Raw genomic sequence first — 26,548 nt, forward strand, 5'->3', positions numbered from 1 at the left:
GGAGGAAGCTTAGCACAGCAGAAGGCTCACTGCTCCATCACAGACTGAAGCCTTCCCCCCCCCCCCCCCCGCGCGGTTCCGGCCGTGCGAAGGCGCTGCGCGCTCCCGCGTCGCGTGACGTCACCCGGGGCGCGCCTCCCCACGCCGCGCGCCCCGCACCCAATCACCGCCGCAGCTGCAGTCACGCCTCGAGGGAGCCCCACGTGACGAGCGCTGCCCTATCCCGGCCGGCTCGGGCCGCCCCGCCCCGCCCCGCCCCGCCGGCCTCCGCGGCGGGTGCCGTCCTGTCCCGGCAGGCCTTGCGCGGTGCGGCTGGTGGCTGTGTCGGTAAGATGGCGGCCGTGAGTCTGAGGCTCGGAGACTTGGTGTGGTGAGTGGCGGAGCAGGCCGGGCGGCGGCGCGCGGCAGCGGGCGCGGGCGGCGGCGCGCGGCGGCGGGAGACACCTCTCGCAGCGCGCAGGGGAGCGCGGTGGAGGCTCCGCCCGTGGCGGCTGAGCGCGGAGGGGGCGGTGGCGGGGCTGTGCCCGGCCCGGCCCGGCGGAGCGCGGCGCGGCGGAGGCCGAGGCGGCCCGGCGGCAGCGCTGTTACGCCTCAGCCGCGGGGCAGCCGCCTCGGGGAGGGCTCCGAGGTGCGGCACGGGGAAGGAGGGGCAGGGCAGGGCGGGCGGCGGCCCGTCGAGCGGGGCCTCGCTGCCGCCGTCCCGCGGGGGGATCTGGGGGTCCCCGGGTGGAGCGGGCCGCGGGAGGAGAGCTCGGCTACTGGGCCGACCGGCACCGGAGGCTAACGGGGGGCCGCAGGGGTAGAGGGGAGTGGGAGTCAGGAGTGATGGTTTGGGGCTCGAGTGGAAATCCGGCCTCCTCCCAAGGGAGCCGAGAAGGGAGATAAGTAAATAGGCGGTTAGTGAGCGCGTCGGTGGTGTTCGGTGGGAACGCTTTAATGAAACAGCACAACAATATGGGAAAGTGACTTTTTTTTACAGGTTAGGATGTTCCTGTTGAAGCTTACAGAAACCGCCACTTGCCTATGTCACTCCAGTTTTGCCCTCAAGTAATCAGAAAGCTCCAATTTTTTTTTTCTCCCTATTTTCAGATCAGGAGAGCTGAGGGGATTCTGTCGAGGCCTGTAAGTGCTGATTCTTGAGTGAGCAGGCTCTCCTGTACTTGATAGGCTAGGGCATCTTGTTAGGGTTTGCAATAAATAGCTAATCCCCAACACGCAAGTGTGTGCATTTATATTTATATCCCAGATAAAAAGAAGTACGTGCTCCAGGCTGTGACAACTGCAGTTTCTCATCCGAAAAATTGACAGTGATGTGAAGTTGTCTAATTTATATAGAAAAGTAAGTAAAGGTTGGTTCCTTTTAGCAAAATTTGTTTCAAATTAGCATTTGGGGAGTGCACTGCTCGCAGTGTTGGAATGCAGATTATCCTGCTTTAGGTTTGCACGTGACAACCTAGACAGGTACTATCCCTAGACCCATCTCAGAAGAGCTGTAACAATAAGACAGCAACAGATGAAAGGCTTTGATGAAACTCCTGTTCAGTACAAGAATAGAAGCGTCGGATGTAAGCCATGGTCATGATTAAAGCTCTTGGCAGTGTTTCTGCCTGACTATCAGCACTGAATCTCCTGTGTACAGTTGTCATCTCAGGAGAGATTGAAATGCTACTTGCTGAGAATATTTAGTTCAGTAGCAGACAGGCTCCAGAGATTCTCCGCCAGTCTCTTATACGGTAATAACTGATAGGCTTTTGTGAGTATACTGCAGACTCTGTATTTGATTCTTACCTTAATAAGAATAAAGCTACCATGCTTTGGGCTAAGACTAACTGCTTTCTTCCTCTTCTGTGAAGGAAAAGTTTTGTGTAGTTTTTATAATGGAAACATTTGCAAGTGTAGGAAATAAATGTTTCTGTCTTTCTGATGATTCTTTTATATCTTTCGCATATCTTATCTTGGTGGTGAGCATCTGAAGAAAGTGATAATGGAACTAATGATAATTCAGTGTATGATGCCATAAGTGCTTTCCTGTTTAAACTTCTAAGAATCTCATCTACCTGAGCTTGAAATCAGTGGCTGCTATGCTTACTAGACTATTCTGTCCTGAACGATCTAAGTTATCAACTTGAACTTTAGTTTGATTGCCCGCATCAATTCTCTAGCTCAATTCCTTGTGAGGGAATATTCAATCTTACAAGACTAGTAAGAGCTGTGGCACTAGGTCTTTCAGGCAGTATGCTGCTGCTGTTTCTTTGGCTTAAATTCTGATACTCCACTGAGTTCATACAGATTGTGTAGTGGCTTAGTTTAGGTGCAGGTATCCAGCAATGTAATACTTGTGTGTCAGGTGCTTGTGTCTAGTCTTTCACGGTAGGTTTTGACTGTAAAATGTACTCTGTTAATATGGAAAATATGTTGTAATATAAAAGAGTAGACATGGGATAGTTGGGTTTTTTTCCCCCCAGATTCTAGTGCCTAATCTTTCTGTTCTTTCATAGGGGGAAGCTGGGCCGGTATCCTCCATGGCCAGGAAAGGTGAGTGTTCCCCTTCTTCCCGCCTGCCCCCTTCCACGCACAGAGGAAGTTTCACCAAATGAATTTTAGTTAAACATAAATATGAGTGGGATGGTGGTTGTTGTTTTAATACAATACCCACAAATCTGAACTGTGAACAAAGCAATGCATGAAGGGCTTTATTTGATCTAGAATTTCAGCCTGTTACTAACAGCAGTTAGTTCAAATGGAATAAAAAGCACAAGAAACCAGAACTGACTGTATTTCCTAGATTTAGCAGTTTAATCTCTATCACTTTTAGCAAGACAGGTTTCTCTCCTCCCATAATAAATTAGTTATGCGCACCATTTTAAATATTAGAAACAGGGAGTCTGGTTTCTTGAAATACTGTTTTAGAGGTATATTTTTTTTGGAGTGATAATTTGGGAGGGGAGGCAGAAGAGTTGCATCTTCTCTTCCTTTTCTTCTGATGAAAGACCAAAAAGACTATTTTATTTTTTTTTTTTTTAAGAGTTAAATTGTATGTGCCATTCTTATCATTTCTTGTTCCCTGAAAGTACTGTGTTTTTATTTTTAGTGTAGGTATGAGAACTGTGCATGCTGAGATAACAGCATACTGCAGGGAAAAGTGTTGTCCATGCGAATGACAACCATAAATACTTGGTTTCACTCTGGTTATCGGGTCCAGTAAAATTCAAGCTCCCCTGCAGTCTTTCAGCTGTCACCTGAGTAACATAATGACTGCTTTTCTCTTTACTAATATTTTAAGTTTTATAAGAAACAGATCTATTCTGGGGGTAAAAACACAGCTTTAAATGTGAATTTTAAAATAACTTAAGCGGAACAAGCTTTAACAAATGCCATTTGGCTTTCTAAATTTAAAAAGATTTCTCTTTACTTATTGGTAATAGAGAGGCAAAAGCCTCACTAAGAACATAGAGATGCATCAGTGAAGTTGAGGTATTTTTGTATCCTGTTGGAGCATAGGCTTGTCTAAGGAAATATATGGATTACATATTTACTTGAAAGACTTGTCACGAATGCAAATTCTCTTCCAAGTCAAACTATAAAAAAAACAAATACAAGAGCTATGAAACATGTAATAAGAAAATCACAGAGTATAAATTCTATGTGCTTGTAACAATCTTTGTAATATTTTCTCTTTTAATCACCTCCAGATTGTTAATCCACCTAAAGATCTGAAGAAACCCCGTGGAAAAAAGTGCTTCTTTGTGAAGTTTTTTGGAACAGAAGATCAGTACGTACCTACTTGTTTTCATCTGGTGGAAATATTGACCTGTATAACGTGGGTCTTTCATGGAAGAATTTTTTGCTAACACAAAGTTTAGCTTTGTAAAAGGTGGTCTTTGATCTACATGCAAAAAGAATGTCACTATTATTGCATCTTATAGCTGCTCATGTGGGTGTGTGAGGACTGCAAAGACTTACGTACCCAAGCACGTTAGGATTTTAGCTGCTACCATGAAGGAAAGTTCTTGGTAGCTTGCCATTTTTATGGGAGTAGGTGTGATGTGACTGGGTTAGATTTAGCATGTAACTATGTTTGAGAAAGGTGCAGCTAAAAGCATCCATTTGTTTTTCTGCCATAAGGATAAAACAGCTTTGTACTTGTCATTCTTAATAAGAACAGATTGTCATGCCTGATGACCGAAAATATTCTTACTATGCCTTGGGAGGACTTTGCAGCATAGGAGAACCAAAACTACTGTAGACTGCCTTTACATAAGGAAGAATTACTGATTACAAACATGCATGCAAAATCATATTTGCAAACTGAAAAAAGTAGGTATTTTATGAAACTGAAAGTTATTTTGCTAGCTTTTCAGTTTTTCTATTTATTTGGTGCTCTTTTATATTTGGTCACTTAATGAGGGAGAAGATTATAATCTTCTGTAAGAGATTAAAAGCTTTTCTTTCTGAGAGAAACACCACAAATTGAAACCAATTAATGGATGTTTCCTCAAGGCATTATTTTCAACTGACTGATTATTTAATATTTAAAATTCAATTTTCCATTAAGAACTGCAGTCTAAACTTTTTGGAGAGGAAAAGGATGCTGCATACTGATAGGAAGGTCTGCTGGATTTCTAGGTATAAAGGCAGGTGAAGGTTGTTTTCTATGGGTGGGTGCTGGCTTTTCTGTTATTATCCATAGTTATATAGGAGCTAATCGGGTCCTGAAACTTGAGGAGGCTGACTCTTCCTGTCCTGACTGTTCTTCATCTTGTATTGCATGTTTTTTTTGGTGCAGACAGAGATGTTATGGTAAATTGTACTAAGAGAAGCCTGGAAATAATAGTTAAAAATATAGGGTACTCTAGCTGAGATGAGCAGCCTGGCTGCAGGTGAGGAGATCAGTGCTGCAAAATAATTGGGGTTTATTACATGATTCTGGAGCTCAGGCTAGGGAAAATCCAATCAGCTGGCAGACTGACATAGCCCGCCCCCTCCCCCCAAAGGAAACCCGTCAGCTTGTGAAATTTAATTAATCATTTCCTGTTGGATAATCACATGATTTAGAAATCCAGTTGTTTTGACTGGCATATCCTACCTGAAAATTAATTAGAAATAATACAGTCCTTTCTGGTCATCTTATAAAACAATGTTTATAGATAGAAGAGATAGCAACCTGTGTGTCTTCTGTTCTGACCTGGACCTTTAAAAGTGTGGTAGGTAGAGCTGTTAGAAAAAGTCCTTGTCTTTGATCACAGTCAAAGAACCAAATTAGAAAAAACTTAAATTACTTCACTTAAAAAGATTTTCCCTTCAGGCTTGATTTTGTTTTGTGTAAGTAAGCTAATGTGTTTTACAAATACTTTTGTTTTAGATGTTTATAAACGATAAGTGGAAATATTTAACCACCAACTATCACCACTCTACAAAATGAACAAAATAAATAGTTGGATGTTAAGCTCTGATCACTGAATGTAATCTGTGCTGTGATGAGTACGCTGACTCATACTGGAATTTTAGTGCGAGCCGCTCCTGTCTGCTTGTACTTCCCTCTTTCTGCCTCTTTTGAGATTGCAGGATGACAATACTATACTACATATCCCTTTTTGTAGTTCTTCTGTTATCGTCTTGCTCTGTGGAAGTTTAACAGGTGACAATAAGCCGTTTGACTTCTCTCCAGTCTGTGTAAGATTAAGGCAATGATGGTTGGCAGGTAGAAGCCCTCTAATAAATTTCAGCCGATGCTTGCCCACGGACAAATAAGCTGACAAACAATCTCAGGCTCTTGATAGCCTTTTCTTCTTCCCCGAGGAGTCACAGATGACAGCTCTGGTCAGAAAGGCTGCTATTTCAAGCTAGTAAAAAGTTGTTTCTTCCTGACTTATGTGGCTCCAATGTGCCATACCAAAGATTAAGCGGGAAGCTTCTTAGAAGTATGAACTGGTAGGTAATGTGACTTCATGCATCTGAACAGAGTGGATGGGTAAGCGAAAATATAGTGATGAAAGGGCTTGGCAGTGTTTTTTCTGGCATAATGGCTAGGTAGTATAATATGTAGGTAGACTGTAATTGCTATTTCTGAACTCTTGAATGGCATAGGATATAGCTCAAAAAAGAATGCCCATTTTTCTTTACCTGTAACGTTGCATGTGAATTGAATACTAATATTTAACTGGCCCAGGGTGATGCTGCAGTGACTAAGGAATAAAGCCTTTTGGTTAATGTAAGTAGTTTTGGCCAAGGATTTAATAGTGAGAGTATGAACACATTCAGACTGTGCTCTAAAACTTGGCTTTTGGTAAAGTATCTGCTGAGCCCTATGCCCCATATACTTATCTTTTTGGTAGAGTTATTTGCTTCTATCACTTCTAAAGTAATAGTTTTTCTCTAAGATAACTATTTTGTATTTGTGGAAGAGGTTTTTGTCTCTTTACTTAAGCTGTGGAATACTCCTGCACTTGACCCCGGTGAAAGCTTCCTTGATGTTCGTAGTAGTGATGCTCCATCTGTGTCCTTTTCTAAGTGATTTCCTAGACTGTGATATATACACTTGTATAATGCATTCTCTTATTAACTTATTCTGCAAAGAGATTTTTCTAGTTTGCCTAACAGTTCTCCTTGAGAGTTCTGTAGCTCAGTTCTCAGTTCAGAGAAAGTAGCATTAAAATGATTCTTCAGCCAAAATAAAGAAAAGTTATATATTCTGCCCTTAGAGCTGACAAGCAAGTAACAGCATCCAATTATTGGAATATAAACAAATTTGATTTAGTCTTTCTGAATAGCAGAGGAGCTCTGATCTCTTATCAGTCTTCCTAACTGTACTTGTACGCCATAACAAATAGCAGCAATGCAAAAAATTTTATTTACACTTAACCATTTATGTCCAAGGTGCTGGGCAACCTGCTCTAGCTGACCCTGTTTCAGCAGGAGGGTTGGACCAGATGATCTCCAGAGGTCCCTTGCAACCTCAACTGTTCTGTTATTCTGTGATAAATTCATTATTATTAATAATTAGAATTACTAGACTGGCAGGCCCATAACCTACGAGTCTTACAGAAATTCTTAGTGAGCTTCGTCTAGTTTAAAATATTCTAACATTTCATTGCCTGTTTGGGAGTTCTTTATGGCATTGTCAAAACTAATAAATTTTATCTTTTTGTTATGAATGTGTCATCGTTCTACTTGGTTTCAGTGAGATAGTAGGAGGAGTTGTACAGTCAGCAGGGCTGTGTTCTGATATGTATATGTGCGTGCATGCGTTTGCGTGTATGAATGCATGCACACGTATGAACACATGCGTACACACCTTCACTGTGTTCACTTAACTCATTAGATATGTTTAATAGGCAAATGGTCTTGCAAGTCATAGGTATCAAAGTCTTAATAGCAAGCTGGAATAGCCCATTCTTACTCCTGGTACCTTTGTGCCACGTCAGTACTAAACTAAGTAGTCTCACTGAATGCTGTGAGGTCAAAAGTTACTTCCTGACTTGATATACTAAGGAAAAATCAGAGGAAGTTTGCAATCCAAGATAAGTATAATCATCTGCAGCCTATTTCCATCAGACACAGTGATTTTTAGTGCAACAGTGCTTGCTTTCGCATCCTCCACATCCTGTTGGAATGCTAACACCTCCCTTTTTCTGCTGCTGCTCTCCCTGGCTTCTAGGGGAGAGGGAAACTTTTGGATGTAGTCTTTATAATACGTTCTTTCACTTCCTAACATTAAAAGACAAGAGTGTGCCAGGCATTGGGTCTGATCCTGTGGGAATCTGAGGAGCCAGAGGCTAAGCAGACAGATAGGATTTGCAAACATTGCTGGCATTTCTCTGTTGGACAAACGATCCCCTGTAGAATTCCGTGTTGCCAAAGGTAGGCTATTGTATACTAGAGCTAACTGGAGTGTCTCTGTAACTGTAGGAGTACCACCATAGCTAAAGATTCTGTAGTCAAAACTTTTTTACCCCTTGCTGACCTCTGTGGAAGTGTAAGCACCTTCTAAAATTTCTTACTGCCTAAATTTGAAAAATCTAATACTTCTGTCAGTGTTTCCCTGCTGCTTATTTTCTTTTGCTAAGTGTGCTCTCCTCTTAGCTGCATGGACTATTAGACTAACGTCCTGCAGTGGTTTTGTGCTCTTTTCGATTAAGATGTTTATATATAGAGTTCCAGAGTTCAGCCATTTGAGTTGTGCTGTTGATGAAAATTGGAGCAGTTTATTCACAGCAGAATCACAGAACAGTTGAGGTTGGAAGGGACCTTTAAAGATCATCTAGTCCACCCCTCACCCCCTCCCCTGCTGAAGCAGGGTCACCTACAGCAGGTTGCCCAGGACCCTGCCCAGATGTCTTTTGAATACCTCCAAGGATGGAGATTACATAAGCTCTCTGGGCAACCTATTCCAGTGCTCGGTCACTCTCACAGTCAAAGCTTTTCCTTCTGTTCAGACTGCACTTCCTGTGGTTTTTTTGCGCCCGTTGCCTCTTATTCTGTCACTGTGCACCACTGAGAAAAGTCTGGCTCCATCTTTATACCCTCCCTTCAGATATTTATACACATTGATAAGATTTCCCCACCACCACCACTCCCCCAGTCTTCTCCAGGCTGAAGAGTCCCAGCTCTCAGCCTCTCCTCATATGAGAGATGTTCTAGTCCCTTAATCATCTTAGTGGCCTCTGGTGGACTCTCTCCAGTAGCTAGCTCTGTCTTGTACTGCAGATGCTTAGCACAGGTAAGATGACTCCAGAAAACACTTTCTAGTCACTCTTCCAATCTAAAGATACCACTTCCTAATGATAAGTTGTTGGAACAGAAGTGATAGAACCTCTACATATTCACTCATTTTTTGCAAGCTTTACAGTTAAGGTTGCAAAATGGTGACACTTTAACTGAAAATTTCTCTTAGCATCTCTTCTGAGTCTTTATTGTTCATGAATAGAACGTGGATTTTACAGTGAGTGGTGGTTTTGTAAGAATGTCATTTTAGAAGGAAGAAGGAAGGGTAAGGGGAAATGGACAAACAACCATTACAAAAACATATCGTTTTAATAGTGTTCTTTTCACTTTCCATTTTACCCCTTCTTTATGGGTATTAGATGACTCTGTGCAGCAATATTGATAAAACCTCATCTTAAATACACCCTTTTTGGTAATGTACCATCACCAGTGCTTTTCTAGGGCATTAATTCATTGCTGAGTCAGGAGAGAAATAGTAGTTCCTGTTTCTATGTTACATCCTTGAGACCTCTTATCTAAATATTGCTCTTTGGCTCTGAGGTTATTGCTTAACAGAGAGATCTTCAGTATAAACATAAAGGACTTTAGGATGTTCTTTAATTTTCTGGTGTTAGAAACGTTACAGAAGAATGCTTTATGGACATCTAGAGTCAAGACATGGTTCTATCTTGTAGAAGGTAGTCCAAGTAAGTGACACACAAAGGATAAATTGGAAAGGCTGAGGCATGCATACATACATGCATATATATTTATTTATTTGTTCTGAGGCAACCTTTGAGGCCTTGTTATTTTGTCTCTGAGATCTATTATCTCTTTGTCCTTGGTGATCTTAAGTGCCCAAATGCACCTTTGAAGCCAGGAGTGAGAAAGCTTTGTGCTTCATCCTTTCTCCATCCCAAAGGAAATGGGAAAAGGAACCAATGGACACATGCAGTGAGGAGGAATAGGATGTGCAGGCTGAGAAAAACCTAAGAGAATGCCTTAATAGAAAGAAGGTTACTTTTATTTAGAAATTCAAATCTCAGAAGAGTATTTAACATACTTTTTCTTTATAATGTACTCAAAAATCTTGTTTCCTGTATGTATCTATCATGGAAAGGCTTCTTATGAGCTGATGTTGTCTAATACCTTGGCATGCTTTGTCATTCTGAGTGCCACAGAGCTGGGCTTTGCGGTCTAAGTGAATTTTAAAATATGTTTCATTCTAATGTCTGGGCAGCTAGGAGAGAATCTCTGCATGGCTGTTGGACAGTAAGTTGCTGTCTGAGAAGTACCAGCTTGAGTCGTTGTAGAAATGCTAAGTCAATTAGCATGAAGATGATGTAAACTAAGCAAAAGGATAGTGTGCAAAAGAGTACTGGGGTTCTGCTTTAGGGCTGTGGTGGAATCACGGAGTAGATTACATTGGCAGTGTGGGAGGGATGCCAATGTAATCTACTCCATGATTCCACCATAGCCACAGACTGTTCTAGCAGGAGGTCTTGTCTGTCCGTATGGGACCTGAAAAAGTTTCAGTCTACCTTCTGCAAACTGATTTCTGACTGCCAAAAATGGCTAATGCCAGTAAAGAAAAACTACTCCATGGAATTTTAAAGGATTTACTGAGCTTTGTGACTCTGTGAAGAGCAGCAATGAAAGTCCAGCAAAGGTGCAGATCCTTTACCTTTATGTTCAGTTTAGCTGTTAAGGCTTGATTCTTATAAAAGGAGACCTGAAAAGGCAGCTATGAAACTATTTCACCGCTTGCAGGAGCTGGATGGCACTGGAAAATGTTTAAAATGTATAATCATGGCTGTTCTGTGTTTGTAAAATAGGGATGTTTTGGAGTCAGGTAAAAACAGTTCAACTGGTTCATACTATGTTCTGTGCTGCTGTATGCTAAGTAGCACTGTTGGCCATCATAGCTCAGAAAACCTTTTCTAAAGCTTATACAAACTGTTCTCAGTAGCAGGGTGGAAAGAGTGTTTTAACAGTGTAGTGGATAAGCCTGGGCTTGAATTTGGTTAGAGGTGAAGGTGGTCTAAACTCTGCGAGAGCTACAGGAAGTTGTAAAAGCACAGGCATTCCCCTGAGCCAGAGTGAAGGAGTGGTAGAAGCGTTACCAACCTGATGGAAAGTAAAGTTGTCTCCGTGTACTTGAGAGCTTATCCATTTGGTAGAAGTCAAAAGTCCTTTGAAACAGCGGTGGAACAGTGAAGTTTGAATTTCCTCATACAACTCAAGTGAATTCTCTGCTACTTGTAAATCGTGAAATATAGTAGCACCTGTTTATTTAAAATCAGATATCAGCCATGAAGAAAAATGTTATTTTCCTCAAAAGTGAAACTATTGCTTTCATATAGAGTATCTAGGTACGTCAGAAACACATTTTGCAGTGAGGTATGGTGCCTGCGCTCACTGTATTTGTGGTCAGCTGTATTGTGAGGTATCTAATTTTGTATTTGTTCTTCCTGGTTTTGCAGATGCTTGTGTTTACACAGTGTGCTTGAACAAGGGGTTTGTTGGTTAGTATTAAGTGACCTCTCGTGGCAACAGCCTTAGGAAGAAGGCGCATATTAGTAGCTGCTTTATGTGGAGGCATTTGGTTGTGGTGGTTCTTCGTGATGATATAAAAGCAGTCACTCTGCCTTTGCTTTGATGTGCCTGTGATCATATCCAAAAGCTAGCTTGCTGACAGATCAGATGAATAATGCTTAATGGGGAGCAGTGCTAATGCAAAAGGATATGGAACTTACGGGAGAAGCCAAGTGAAAGTGCCAGAAGAAAGCTGTCAGTGAATGCCTGAAGCCCTTCAGGTTATAGAAAGCAAGTAAGTTTGGGCTGCTGTCATTAGTTGCTCTGGGGAAAAACTGTATCTGTGTATTTGTAGAAGTGGGATGGTTGAGGAAGTTGCTGTCTGGAGAATATAACTTACCTTTTTTCTGCTTTCTAGTGCTTGGATCAAAGTGGAGCAGCTGAAGCCGTATCACCTTCACAAAGAGGAAATGATAAAGATTAATAAGGGTAAGCGCTTCCAGCAAGCCGTGGATGCTGTAGAGGAGTTTCTTAGAAAAACCAAAAGCAAGGATCAGGTGAGTGGATTCTTCTTTACTGTGTGCATCAAAACAAGTCTTGGCATGAATAAAATCAGACGTATTTTTATCTGAATTTTTTCTTTTTCTGGCAAGTTGGGGAGTTTGGGGCTTTGTTGCTTTTTTTCTTTTTAACTTCTTTTCTTCTTCCCTCTCCCTTTTCTCTCATATCCTCTCCTTCTTCCCCATTCAGTCTTGTTTGGTAGAAAAAGAAATTGTTATACTCATGAAGAAACTGAAGAGGCTAATTGATCTGCTTATGATGATTTGTTAAATCAGTCTCAAGTCTTATGCTAGAATTTGGTGTCTCTTAATCTTGTCTTTAGTATACTGGAAGCGCGTGCAAGTGCACACACTCCTAGTGAGTCTTCAGGAGGCCTGTTGTGTTAATGAGTTGCTTAAACTGATGTTTTTTTTTGCAGCAGAGCTAACTAGGAACTTCATTCACCGACTTCAAAGGGCTAACGGTTACCTGTAGTTTTCACATTACTGTACGGTTGGTTTGCCTGATAGTAATCAGCACAGGGTTCTTCACATCCTTGGTTTTGCATGAAAATCATTCAAGCTCCTCTCTTCTTTCCTTACCATCTTCTATTCTGTAATCTCTCAGGCATCTTCCCATAACTCCAATGAAGAGAAGAATCGGCGTAATTCCAGTGAAGAAAGAGGCAAGCAATCCGCTGGTGAAGAGAAGCGCAAAGCCAGTTTGTCTGAAGGGAAGTTGAAGAAGGGCACAGGGGAAGGAAAAAAGAGGGTCTCTTCTGTATCATCAGAGAGAGGATCAAAATCACCTTTGAAAAGAGTCCAGGATCAGAGCCCCCGAAAGCGGGGGCGTCCACCCAAGGATGAGAAGGTTTGTGTTGTGCATGTCCGCCAGTGCCCTGTGGACTTTACAGATGGACTCTAGGGATGACTGGCACCTTGGCTAACAGGCCAGCAGGAAGAGTGCGGTTCAATATCAATTTTCTTAAGCTGTTCCGTGTTGCTGCTTCTAAATATGTTGGCTGTCAGATACCTTTGGCGAGCATATTGTTGATTCTTCCTGTGGATTTTTAAGGCAGTCATTCTGATTAGCTCTGTTCATATCTTTGAAAGAGCTTTGAGAGCTGTCTCGTGAGACTCCACCTTCCATCTTGCCATCCCTCAAGTTAAGTTTGTGTGGGAAGGATTAGTGAGGAGATGGGGGCCTTCATCTGATTCCTCCCATCTCATTTCATCTGCTTTGTGTGGTTGAGTGATTTACATTCTTTTAACTTTACCCTCAATACTTAGTGAGGGTGGAGTGTTCTTAAGAGCTGAGGCTAAAAGAAGAAATTCTTGTAGCCTGAGGAACCCACCAGAAGAATTAATTGTATTTATTTCTGCTTCTATGCTATTGGGTATATTTTCGTCATCCATGATAAAGGTCTAACATCTGAACATTATAATTTTATTTCCATTGTTTCTGGATGTCTTGGCAGCAACAGCTGCCAGCAATATTTTGTCTACCCTCATCTAGAATTTCCAGCATTTCATTTTCATTATGGACCTCACTTGCAGTGGTCCAGATCTTTCTTTTCTGAATGGATAATTATTTCAGTGGATTATTACAATGCACATGCTCCATCAGAGACTACATCAGAAGACCATTGGGAGACTTCAGCTGATACAGAATGTGGCAGCGTGCTTGCTCAGCAATGCTTCAGAGGGATCATGTTATGTGTGTGCTTCACAATCTTTGCTTTCAGTGCACTCCAGGATGCAGCTCAAGGTGGTAGTCTTTGATCTCCAAAATCATGAATGGATTGACCATAACTGGTTGAACAGCAACCTTTTTCTTGATGCCTTGATAGTAAAAGGAAGCCGATTGTCTCAGATATTAGATATGAAGGAACTGCTGGCAGAAGATGCTTTGCAATGGGATACTGATTCTGAGGTTTCTTTCTCATCTGCCTTTTTTTTTTTAAAAAAAGAACCAGCTTTTATTAAATTAGGCCATGCAACAGAGCCCAACAGTTTCTCCTTTTACAGGGCAAGGGGAGGAACGGGTGCATAGTTATAGATTCCTCCTGATAATTATGAACCTTGTGACTTGACTGATGCAGGGAAACACTTTACTAGCAACTTATTTTCCCCTTTTCAAGTGTTTTGCTATAAGCATGTTGTACTGTCAACTATATCTGTTATGATAAGCTGCTGAGCCTTTTTTCTGATGCAAGATACTTTTGTGTCTTTGAGCTAAATTCAATCTGAAATTGATGAAAACTAATGGCTGGGAGAATTCTGATCATGCAGGCACACTGCATGCTTAGTTTTACTGCATTAGCTACCTTGTGGCGTCAGAGAGGTTGGAGTGAGCTAAGTGTAGCAGTAGAAATTATTTTACTGGCAAATTGCAAGTGGTGTGGATTCAAACAGCTTATCATACAGAAGTGGTGAGCACAAGCTAGGTGATAAATGTCTGGCCGCAGACTCTGAAAATAAGCAGGCTAATGTATGAAGATGACCTTATTGCTTTTGGAAGGGTAATAGACTGACAATTAAAGAAATCATCATGAAAATATAATAGTACTATCATAACACTGTTACTCAGCCTGTGAAAATAACTTTAAAATCTTTTCTTCTGCTTGTCTGGTTCTCGCTGTTTACTCAAATTCTTAGTCCTGAGAGTAGAAAACTTTAATGTTGTTGTCCTGAATTACTGCACTGTTGGGTGTGTGTTGTTTTGTTTTGTTTTTTTCTCCATCACAGTCTGAATTCTGGCTTTCTGAGTAATAAGGATGCACAGAATTCAAGGATCCAGTCATTGCTGAGGTGTGCCAGGTGTAGAAGTGCATGGCAGGCATACATGATCATTCAAATACCTCACTTACAAGCTTATGCAAATATTTTCAAAGGACCAACATGACTTTGTATATATCAGAGCAGATTTCATCCATACTTCACCAGTTGAAACAGCTGCATGGGCTGTAAAGAGAGAAATCTAGATGCAAGCTTTCCTCTAGACTGAAATAGCATTTAAAAGGTGGAGACTGATGTCTAGATTGTTCTGTCAATAGATGAAACAGTGGCATCAATCTAAGTCACTTCCAACAGTCTCGCTCTTAGCTTTTTGGCAAATAGTGCTCTTCTTATGTGGCTTTGTGGGGACACTGAGGTATATTGTGCATTTGCAGGAAGTAATTTTGGAGGGGGGAGAATGTGATTCCATTTCTGAACCCCCACTTCAGGAAGATAAAGCCTACAATGTAGAAATCCTGCACGGTCCCTTCAGATAGTGGTAAAGACCTATGTTTTAACCTGTGTATCTTGGGGAAAGAAGAAAGATAAATTTTAATCTGCTAAACAATAAAACAGTGATTTATTAAGTGTCGTATCATCATGGTATTACAAAGTAGTGCCTTCTGAGTGAATGGGGGGCAATTCTCATCTCAGTCCCTGTTTCCTGCGTTCTGCTAACTTGAGCAGATGTGACTGTCCGATTCATGCTTTAAAGGTTTTGAAGGTTTTTCCTCGCACACGCGCGCACACACACACACACACACAAACAAACACTAGAAAAGTTGAGACATCTGTCTGGTTGTAGTTGTGTTCTTGACCCCTTTCTTTAGCTTTTTGCATCCACCGAGGGAAATGCTGGATCAAGCATGTTCATTTGCTTCTCTGCTCTGTTCATTGCATGATTACACAAACGCAGTGATTCCTCTTAGACATGACAAATGGATTTTCCAGAAGCTGTATCTGTGGTTGAATTCCCTTGTTGCAAGTTCATGTTTTCTTCACCTCACCAGTGCTGATAATGCACCGTGTGCTTAAATATGACTTCTTCATGGAGTGGCATGTGAAGTGGAAAGCATTTGTAGTGCTTTTCAAAACTCAGTATATGTGCTGTTATGATGAAGGTGATGTGGCCAACCATTGAGCCAGATTGTAAGCTCTTTCTGATCATCCTTGTTTTTCCTCAGGACCTCACAATTCCAGAGTCAAGTACAGTGAAGAGAGTGATGACTGGAACAGTGGCTGGATTCAAATGGCCGCCAAGTGTCAGTGAGGTGAGAAACCCTAGGTGATCTGGGAACTAAGAATGGTATAGAAACAGATAACATGGGGGTAGTTTGTTTAGAACCTTTTGACTGGGCTCAAAAATGGTGGGAGCTTCTCTTCCTGCTTTAGAAAAAAAAATAAGATGCTATGTGATTCTGTACTGAAACAAAGACAATATCCTGGGCAGCTGGTAAGTATACTCAGAAGTGAGATTTCAATCATTGTGGAACCATTTGTAGATTCGCATCTAACTTGTTGCACTTGTATTTTGCTCTTTTGTTTTGTTTTTTTCCCTCAATTATTTTGGGGACTAGCTTCTTGAAATTGAGGTGGAGCAAAGGCATTCCCCTGAGCCACAGTGAAAGAGTTTCTGGATGGTGTGGTGTTGGGAAGTTTACTTTGATTTTCCTCATAACTAGCTGTTGGAAACCTTTCCTTTTGTATATAAAGAAACATTAATCAATAAGTCAGAGCAAGAGTAGTGTGACTCCAGGCTAATGCTTAGTTATGAGATGAGGTACCTGGACTCCAGTCCGTGTTGCTGTGAATGTGGGTTTGCCTTACATCTGACAGTGCTAGCCTTGACCTCCAGCCAGCTCTCAGATTACTGCCTTCAGGAATTTTTTGGAATTCCTTCCTATTCCTTGGGAAAATTAAGTGTTTTCTTCTCCTTGGGAGAAGGAGAAAGTAGGATGTGAGATCCCAGTGATGCAGCTTAGTAGCTGAACCAGTGAATAGCTTGATGAGAGGGAGAGACATCTTTCTCCCCCTCTTAATCTTGCTTATAATCTTTGGTTTTCCTGTAGATGCCTGAAAATTGGGTATTTGACTTGAATGACCGTTTTTGAGAACGAAACAGAATGTAAACTGCTTAGTTGAAACAGGCTGCTTGATAAGTTGTCATATACTAGGTATTTCCAGTTGAAGTGATTGTGAGAACAAAGCAATTTAGCTGTGGATGCTCTGTGATTCTCTGGGAATGTTTCTGAGCCTGTACTTTTATCTTTGTAGCCCGTGAAGGACAATGACCCACACTTCCATCACTTCCTGCTGAGCCAGACAGAGAAGGTGAGGATTTGGCAGACAGGATCATACTGCTGCTCTGTCTAGCCTGGCATCCTGCCCTTTGCTAGGACTAAGAGCTACAGCTGTACAAGGAGTATGCATAACCAGATGAGCAATTCTGTGCTTCTGGGGCTAGAGGCAATGAGATTCTCACATGCAGTCTTGTAGTTCAGTTAGCTCCTAACCTTGAGGTTTAGAATAGTTTAGCATTGAGGACAACAAGTAGTTTGTCATTAAAGATTATCTAGCACCAGGATTTGATAGACCTGTTGTAGTGAGTGTAGATTGAACATGAGAGGTAAGAAAAGATATTTTTGTGTTTAAAAACCCTATTGTTCTGGTGGTTTTGTACAGCAGCCCTTCCAGTTTCTCATTGGGATGAATTTGTTAATTGAATCTGGTAGGAGAATTTCACGGGGCCAGAAAAGTTCCATATCAAATACGGTCAATGTATATCACAAGAGTCAGGAGTCAGTAGTCTTGCAGGATTTTATCTTCAGCCAGTGAAGATCAGGAGTAAAAGAGATCAAATTAAGTGAAATAGGATTTGTATCTAGCAGGGAATCTGGGTAAAGCCAGAAAGATTAAGAGCAGCTAACTGTAAATGCTGATAAGGCTGTCAGTCTTAATTTAGATGAGCTCACAAGCAGCACAGCGAAGAAGCAGCCTTTATCATACCTCTTGTTGAAAGCCTTATGCCCTCACATACTAACAAAAAGGCTTTGCTTCCACAACTGCAACGACGTGCTGAGCGTAGGTGTGAGGCCAGGTGCTCTGTGGTAGGCTTTAGGGATCTGTTTTCCTTGGGTAAAACAGGAGACTAGGGATGCCCTGGCTCCTTGCCTCTAGAGTAGTCTGCTATATGAACTGCAGAGAGGAGTTTGTAGTATCTGCATCAGAAGAGAGGCTGAAGTGCTGGGGTGGGGGTGGGAAGGGAAGAGCTTGGTACCTTGCAATAGGTTTTTGTTTTTATTTTCTCGCACTGAGGAAAGCCTGAGAGTTTTCCTGCATTGCAGATGGTGGTGTGTGGGTGAGCTGCCTGTTTCCTATGTAGCAAGGATATGGGCTGTTTGCTCAGCGCAGCAAATCAGCACCATCCTTCCCCTGAATGTTTTGTCCTCTCCATACAGCCAACTGTCTGCTATCAAGCTATCACAAAGAAGCTGAAGGTTTGCGAAGAGGTAGGGCAAATCTTGGCTTTGATGGATTTTTATTACTGTCGTAAGGACTTACAGTTCCTCCAGAGCTGTATGGTTGGTTTTTTCAGGAAACAGGATCCACCTCCATCCAGGCAGCAGACAGCACAGCAGTCAATGGCAGTATCACGCCTACAGACAAAAAGTAAGATCTCCAACGCACTTCAGCCATTTTCCTTCCTTTTCCTCCTTCCCATCTCACACATGCAGCCATTATCCAGCTTGTCACTGCAAATAAATAAACCTAATGTTTCTCTCTAACTGCTGATCTCCTATGTCCTTGTGTGAAACTCCAATTTGAATGGGGGGAGGGAGGCAGATAGCTGCAAACAGGCGCTGTACTGTAGAAAAATTCGGCATGAGGTCTGGCCCGGATGCGCATGCAGTTCAGGGCTTTCCTGCAGCTGCCCTGTTCCTGTAGGGCACGTTGCAGAATGTGAAGAAGCAGTATTTCTGAATGTCATATGAAGCAGAAAGATAAAAGGGTATCTTTTTCCAGCGGTGTCTGGCAGTTGACTGGAGTTGTTTAATTGCTATCTTGAGCATGTAGAAGACAAGAGGAAGAGGGAGGCATGTTCTCCCAGCACAGGAGCTTGCTACGTAGCATGTGAGCCTTCTGGTTTCTTCTAACGTCCCCCTTCTCCTTTCTAGAGTGAGAGAAGCCTCCGTTAAGCTTCCTGTTTCACTCTGTAACTTCCGCTCTATTCAAATTCAGCTCAGGCCATAGCCTGCTGTTTGCCGTTAGGGTCGTTTTCTTGGCATGCGAATTCTCAGCTGTACTCAAGGGAAGTCAAAATAACAATGAAGCTTTTCAGGTAAAACGGTGTCTCAGAAAAGTGTGGTTCAGAGGTGGGTTGGAATAGAAAGAATATCTCATGTTGGATAGACTTGAAAATAGGCAGGCCTTGTTTAAGGAGCTATAGTGGCTTGCTCTGACCTGCCTGGTTTACTTAAAATGGAGCATGACTAGCTGCAAGTTGGAGTGCAGGTGGCTTGCTAAAGCCACAGTGCATCTGTAGCGTGACTAATTCTGAAGAATTAACTATGAGGGATTGCAAGGCAGCTTTCATCGTGAACTCGGACGTGTAACACTAGCATTTCCTTCTAGAATCATTTTTTTTGCTATGAAGTATGGTGTATAAAAAGATCTCTGCAGCCATGTCTGCAAAGCAATTCCTTTTGCAGGATAATTGAAAGGAAGGAATTTGTTACTGTGCTTTTTTTTCCCTTGTTTTTTTTTAAAAAAAACAAAAAAAAAAAAAAAAAAAAAACTTTGCCAGTTCCTGAGCAGCTAATACCAAAGATTATTGTCACACATGCTGACCTATTTCCTATATTTCTGTGTCTGTCCAAAATCAGGTCTGTGGCACAGGGACTAGGTCTTTGTTCTGTGTGGGGTGCTTACCTCAGTAGTCTTTGCTGGGCTTTATGAAAATAAAAATAGTAATTCAGTGGTATAAACAACAATTTTACCCATGACTCAGTATAAAAATCAGAAGATAAATTTGAGAAGCATCTGCTGATCTCCAGATGTTCCCCTTTTCTCTTCAATAAGACAATGGCTGACAAAAGCAGCAATTTTAATTTAGAAATAAAACTTTTAATCTTTAATCTCCTTTAAGAGACTTGAACACTTTCTTGAGGAAAATTTTATGGGTATTTCTTAGGCAAAATAAATACCACCTTGCTCTTAAAGGCTGGTATCTGCTCATTTGAAATGGGTGACTTAAATATTCTCTTATTCTAGCTGTGGCTGCAGTAGAACATATTTTTTTTTTTTCTTGTGGTGCTCCAGGATTTGCTCTTCGTCGTTTCAGGACCATGAGATGCTGACATCAATCACTTTCTGTTGCATGTTCCCTTTCCTGCATTGATGCTTATCTCTTCCCCTCAGGATAGGATTTCTGGGACTTGGCCTGATGGGAAGTGGCATTGTCTCCAACTTGCTGAAAATGGGTCACACTGTCACTGTCTGGAATCGGACTGCTGAGAAGGTAAGCACGTGCTTCAGTTATGGACAGACCATGCCTTTTTAAGCATGGATACACTGTCTCTAGCTCAGGAAGGCCCTGGGTCACCATTCAGTGGTGCCTGGGAGAGGATACAAAACAAGGCTTGTCTTGTTCTGATACTCTTTTCTAAGTGTTTTTTAACGGCCACAGTTGACTAGATGGATCTATAGTCTGTCCTAAAAAGGGCACTCTTAAGTTAAAAGGTCCCATGTCGCTGCCCTTTTGTATGAGATCAGAGAGCTGCCAGAAAAGTTACAACCATGTATATTTGTTGAGGAGTATAGTGCCTCTAGGAAAACTGCTAATGTAAATAGCCAAGTCATCATTTGAGTTTAACAAAAAGACTAGGCTTTGAGGAGCTGCATCTAGGAGTGGTGTGGTGAGATGTGCTGTTGGCCGCAGCTTCGCCTAGCTATCCATTGTACTGTTCATGTTGCAGTAGGTACGAGTAGTAGTTCATTTTGCTTCCTTAAAATGAATTAAAAGAGATTTTTTATATCTGCAATATACTGTGAGGGGGGGTTGGATAGGAAGGACCTGAGATCTTGACACAGTAGTCCACTAAAACCCATACTAGTCTCAGCTGTGCATGTTCCTGTTTATTGTCCAGCAACACTTTTTACTGCATCTATTTACCAGCTTTTGCCTCCTCTTTCCTCCAAAAACTGTGGCATTCAATCTCTTACAACTTCTCCCAAGAGGTCTCTTTTTCTGTGTCTTTCTCTTAAAGTTCTTCACTTAGGGATTCAGAAGAGTGGTAAAGGAGCCCCTGGTTGGGGGGGGGGGACAAACAAAATACCTCAGTTGTTATATAGTTAATATGCCAGGCCTGACTGGCTTTGCTTTGGGTCCAGCCAGAAGAGTTTCTGTTACAGCAAAACATTAGAGAACTCATTTACTCTGTCCTTCGTTTTCCTTACATCTGGATTTATGAATTTTGCAGTGTGATTTGTTCATCCAGGAGGGGGCACGTCTGGGAAGAACCCCTGCTGAAGTTGTCTCCACCTGTGACATCACCTTTGCCTGTGTATCAGATCCAAAGGCAGCAAAGGATGTAAGGATTAGCTCTTATTTTTCCTCCACTAGATAGACTGCAACATACAGTCTCCGAATGCTCACTTTTATCGTACTGACCGTGGTTGCTGGGTCATCATGGATGCTGAGCAGTGCACCTGTATAAATGTAAATCCTCCTCCCCCCTGCCTTAAAATCCCACTTGCTTGAAATAATACTTGAGGGATAAGTTTTGATATCCCTCTAGGAGTCTACCACTGCAGTTTCAGGCTTGCTTGAACTGCTGTCCTGCAGGATTGGATTCCTTTGCAGACACCCTATTGCTTTACCGCTCTCCTGTTCTCCACAGCTGGTACTTGGTCCGAGTGGAGTGTTGCAGGGGATTCGTCCAGGGAAGTGTTATGTGGATATGTCCACCGTGGATGCAGATACAGTCACAGAGCTGGCCCAGGTAATAATATTGGACCAAACTTCTAACATTTGTGATTCAGCAGCAGTGCTGCAGTTCTTGTTGTTCAAGGTTCTTGATTAATACAGATGTCTCTTAAGACGCTCAGGCTTCTTTTAGAGGGGACTCGACTCCCAGGCAAATGAGACAAAGTAAATTTTGAAATCTTGTCCAGTGAACAAAACTGGATGATAAATACTCTGATGATAACAGCAAAGCTTGTAGACTTCTCAGAAGGATCACCTGGCACCATTGCAAGCAGCCGTTGAAACTTTATTCCCTTAAGTAGTATATAGCCATATTAGTACTCCAGCAAATCAGAGGAGGAAGTATTGTCTGGATAAATAATTGTCTTAAACTGATAAAATGCATATTCTTTTTATTTCAAATATTCTAGTTGTAGGAAGAGTGTGTGTTCATGTTTCATTCTGTAGAAGTGCTTTTGTGAAAAAGGTTATTTTTATAGAGAAGATTTTTGTAAAAGATATGTGCTTTGAGTGCTTCTGACAGGGGAGTCTTTGATTTCTTCTTTGACGACTTGATTGTCTTTCTCTGCCCTAAAAGCAGTATGTGTTGTGGGGGAGTGGGGAGGGCTGCTAATTTTGGTGAAGTCTTAAGCAGACAGCTTGGTGATGCAGGAGCAAATAACACATGAATCTGGAGAACGCAGTGTTATGCATGTTAGTAAACCTCAGACTGAAGATATGTGTTAAAGGCCTTTTATCTTTGGAGAAGAGGAGCAAAGTAACACAAAAGTAAATCTTTGGAGATTGGTATGCTTCACATACACCTTTAGTGGTGTTCCTTGGCTATTACGGGGTGCAGTGGCAAAAGCATGTAGGCTCAGTGGCTGAAAATATGCCCAGTAATGATAGGGTCAGAGAAGTATTAATGTTTCTGAGAGTGAGAGTAACTTTTGGTTTGGGCTACCATTTGCTGGATGCAGTGCGTTATGTATTAGGTATTTTAGTGTGCTTCGCTCTCCTGTTTGGATGTCTATAAACAATTTGTTCTGTTTCAAAATTCTGCCTTTAAGGATAGGAATGCCCTAAACAATGTTCTTACTTGCTGTTCTGCCTACTTAGCGTGGATGCCTGTTGTTTATGCACAGCTAAACAGAGATATTCTTTTTCCAGGTGATAGTATCCCGAGGTGGTCGCTTTTTGGAAGCACCGGTCTCGGGAAATCAGCAGCTGTCTAACGATGGGATGCTCGTGATCCTGGCAGCTGGTGACAGGGGTTTGTATGAGGACTGCAGTAGCTGTTTCCAAGCGATGGGGAAGACCTCTTTTTTTCTAGGTAATTGAAACACTGGGGGCCTGAGAGCAGTTTCTTAGTCAGTACAAGGTCCAGAAAGGAGTCTGAGAGGTGCACGTATCATCTTTGTGTACCACTGATAAGAGAGACTGGCAGTCTCCTCTCTTCATAAGCAGTATGGGAGGCTGACCTGCGCTTCTGGAGTTTGGCCAACCTCAAAGCCTCTAGCTTTACTTTTCTTTTTAAAATATTGGCTTGTTTTGGAGATTCTGTGAAGCTTTTTATTTTAGATCGTATTTTGTTGCGGTTTCTCCCTTCCTTTAAGACCTTGGAAAATGAGTAAGGTTTCTGAAGTCTTTTGAGCGAAGGCAGAGCTGCCAGCTGCTTGGGAGCAATATGCAGAGCCTTGTAGTGCTGATCCTGTGTGGGATGGGGGAGCAAGGCTGCTGTGTTTTTTCTGGAGAAATGCCCAGTGATATGTCTCTCTCCCAGGTGAAGTAGGCAATGCTGCGAAGATGATGCTTATTGTGAACATGGTCCAAGGCAGTTTCATGGCTACGATAGCAGAAGGACTGACTCTGGCTCAGGTGACTGGTCAGTCCCAGCAGACCCTTCTGGATATCCTCAATCAGGGACAACTTGCCAGCATCTTCCTGGACCAGAAGTGCCAAAGTAAAGTTCTCTCATGTTGTTTTATTATACGACACATTTGTTGCCGCCTAGGACCAGTTTAGTTAATGGTAGAAGGGAGAAGGTAACCATCCTATTTTCATCAGCCTGGGATTCGGGGTATTTTTAAGCATTCAGGAAATGAAGAGCTGAGTTCCCTTCCTCCCCATTTACAGCCAGGGCTTCTAAGAGTAACTTCTCAAGCTCTGCATTGCCTGCAGCCGGCTGAGGACTTGAGTTGACAGTGATGACTTCAGTGGGGCAGGGTAGTACGTGAAATAGAGGGCAAGTTCTTTAGAAATCTGAGTTCACTTTGTCAGTGGGTGATAGGGACGTTATCTGCTGTGGCCGGATGAAGATAGAGAGCAGAGAAATGGAACTAAAAGCAGTGTTCCTGGTGATCAGCATGGGAAAGGGAAGATTGGTGTTTTGCATGCTGTTGCAGTGTGTTAGGCTTGTTTTACTACTTCTATGCTTATTTTTTTCCACCCCCTTCTCTCTTACAGATATCTTGCAAGGAAATTTTAAACCTGATTTCTACCTGAAATACATCCAGAAGGATCTTAGATTAGCTATTGCATTGGGTGATTCTGTCAACCACCCAACTCCCATGGCAGCTGCAGCCAATGAGGTGAGAGTTTAGTGCTGAGATGCATGTCATTCAGTATTTCTTCAATAGGTAGAATTAGAGCCATTTTCCAAAAAGAGACAGACATGGGAGCAGAGGCTGAAATATATTTTGGGTAGGAGGGAAGTGGATTTGAAGTGATTGTGGAAGCCCTTAAAATGTCACCTTCAGTAAGCACAGATGGCCTAAACGAGGCCCGGCATGTTCTGATCTGTGCTATTCTAATTACTCAGAGCACTGTGCAGTTCTCTGGTTTGCAGTGGTCTGCAAAATAATTTCTGCCAGAGAAAGTCTTCCCGTGAGTGTAGTCACTGATCATTTTCCAATTTTTCTTCTCTAGGTCTATAAACGAGCAAAAGCATTGGACCAGTCGGACAACGATATGTCTGCAGTGTACAGGGCCTACATCCACTAGGCTGCACCATTCTTACTGTTAATACTATGATTATTGATTAATATTATTATGATACTGGGTTTTAACTCTGGACCAGTCCATCTCTGTCTCTCCATTTCCTTTTATACACAGACTCTGAGATCTGCCGCGAAGGCAGCTGCTGTGGTGAGCCTTCCCCTGGTGGCGAAAGCGGGGGGGGGAGGAGGAGGCTCGGATTGTTGCAGTCTGATTAGAAAATCCATGCCATGCACTGACAGTCATGGAACAGGACAGTGGCGGCTCGTTCAGAAGCTCTGAGGCAACTCTGCCAGAAATCTGCTGCTTGGCTGCTTTTGTTTTCCTCTTTGTATGCTTGTCCAAGATGCTGTTTCTGATGATTCCTTTTCTCCTTTGCTGTGAAATAATGTGTGTGTTGGACTCTCTGCATCAAGGGGACAGGTGACATATGTCCCATCTACCTGTGAATATCAGTAAAGGCCTTGGTCCCAATTAAGGTGAGGAGCATTCCTGTTCGTCACCCACCTTTAGAGAACAAAGCACCTCCCATGGAGGAGAAGGGCAGTTCCAGAAGGTAATGGGGTTGCATGCAATGCTGTCTTGATTCTGTTCCCTTTTTAAACTTCCACCTCCCTGGCACCTTGATGGAGGAATTCCTCATACCGACAGGAAGAACCGATTGCATCCATGTCTTCCCCTGTACAGACAACTTTAGCTTAGGGAACGTAAACCTTAGTGAAAATGAGAGAATGCCAATGTAAATATAGCCTCCTAAAAGGTTAATCACAGCTGCCCATCCCACAAACAGTATTGGAGATTAACATGTTTGCCTAGAAGACTGTGAGAAAAGCGCGCAGCTTAAAACTGGGCCAAAGGTATTTTACTTGGTGAAGGAACAAACCTTAGGATTGCTCCTGGCCTCTGGCCTTAGTTTATGTTGATTTACTTGCTATATACACACACACACACAGACACACACACACACACACACACACACACATATATATATGTATGTATATATATATGCACACCCTAGTAGTTAATCTTTACAAAGGCTTCTTGGACTAGCGGTGTCACAAGCAGAGTGATGAGTCTGAAAGGGGTGAGCAGAATGATTGTAGAGCTGAGAGTTTGAGGGGCTTGAGCTCCTTTCCAGGCTCTCTCTGGCCTTTGCATGGTCATTTTATCTCTTAGCCTGTTTTCCCCATCTTTAAAGGTGGGTGATAATTACCTACCTCAGAGGGGTATTATGTACTGATTAGTGATCTTTGTACATGTCAAATTTTCCATACCTGTGCATAATGTTACTACTCTGGGTACAACATTAGTGCATGTGAGTTTTCTGTGTACTTGTGACTCTGCTTGTGGCCAGATACCAACTTCTAGAAAGACTGGTAAATAAAATGGGAGCCTAAGACTTCTGCTGAGCTCTAGCCTAAAAATGTGGGAATTGAGCTGCAGATGGCCAGTGCTTAAGAGCAGCGAAGCTGTCAGTGTTGACAGAGCAAGCCAGAGTCCAAAGGATTGCCTGTCTCTCTAAAAATGCATAAAGCATGGGGTTTTTAATTCTCTCAGTATTAGCCTTTTAGGAAGGTTCTTGCATTTTTGTTTTGAGAGTTGGTGAAATGCCAGTAAGAAGCTTTATTGGCCCAAATCACTTCTTAGTAACACCATCTCCTCCCTTGAGTTGGGATTTGAAAAGAAAACAAATTCCAAATAGACCATGTTCCTTTAAATCTGTGAGGTCTGCCCCTCCCGGCATTTTATGTTTCTAGGCACTTAATGACTGTTGAGGGAAACTTTTTATTGCACAGGATTTCTTGCCAATCCTGCTTTGGGCAACACGTGGCTGTGGCTCAGGGGCACCTCATTAAGAAGCAGAGAAAATATCAGATACCCATTATGGAACATGGCATCTAATTCCTAACACTGTAAATGTTACTTTGTGTTGAATATTTCCCCTCTGCCGATCACTATTATTTGTGGGCTAATATTGTATTACGCATTGCGTCCTGTGGTGAGCATCTAGTAATAGATCTGTTACACATCA

The 26,548-nt window shown here is 42.2% G+C and overlaps 1 protein-coding gene across 4 annotated transcripts; it reads left to right on the plus strand.

Annotated features, from left to right (window-relative positions):
• Window positions 1-280: 280 nt before the first annotated feature.
• Window positions 281-26,548, plus strand: GLYR1 (glyoxylate reductase 1 homolog). 4 transcript variants are annotated; one of them, XM_062587936.1, is made up of 17 exons: window positions 324-370; window positions 1,247-1,339; window positions 2,499-2,535; window positions 3,693-3,772; window positions 11,657-11,795; window positions 12,406-12,648; window positions 15,740-15,826; window positions 16,830-16,886; window positions 18,014-18,064; window positions 18,151-18,224; window positions 19,974-20,073; window positions 21,035-21,145; window positions 21,455-21,556; window positions 22,690-22,852; window positions 23,303-23,482; window positions 23,986-24,110; window positions 24,448-26,548. In XM_062587936.1, exons 5-17 carry the CDS (start codon window positions 11,709-11,711, stop codon window positions 24,520-24,522), a joined length of 1,455 nt encoding a protein of 484 aa, XP_062443920.1. In that variant the 5' UTR covers window positions 324-370; window positions 1,247-1,339; window positions 2,499-2,535; window positions 3,693-3,772; window positions 11,657-11,708; the 3' UTR covers window positions 24,523-26,548. The 4 variants fall into 4 exon arrangements, with proteins under 4 accessions (XP_062443918.1, XP_062443919.1, XP_062443921.1 ...); XM_062587934.1 differs by lacking the exon at window positions 1,247-1,339 and having other exon boundaries at window positions 281-370; XM_062587935.1 differs by lacking the exon at window positions 1,247-1,339 and having other exon boundaries at window positions 281-370; window positions 21,458-21,556.

Source organism: Rhea pennata, chromosome 15 (assembly GCF_028389875.1).
Source record: "Rhea pennata isolate bPtePen1 chromosome 15, bPtePen1.pri, whole genome shotgun sequence".
Classification (NCBI taxonomy): Eukaryota; Metazoa; Chordata; class Aves; order Rheiformes; family Rheidae; genus Rhea; species Rhea pennata.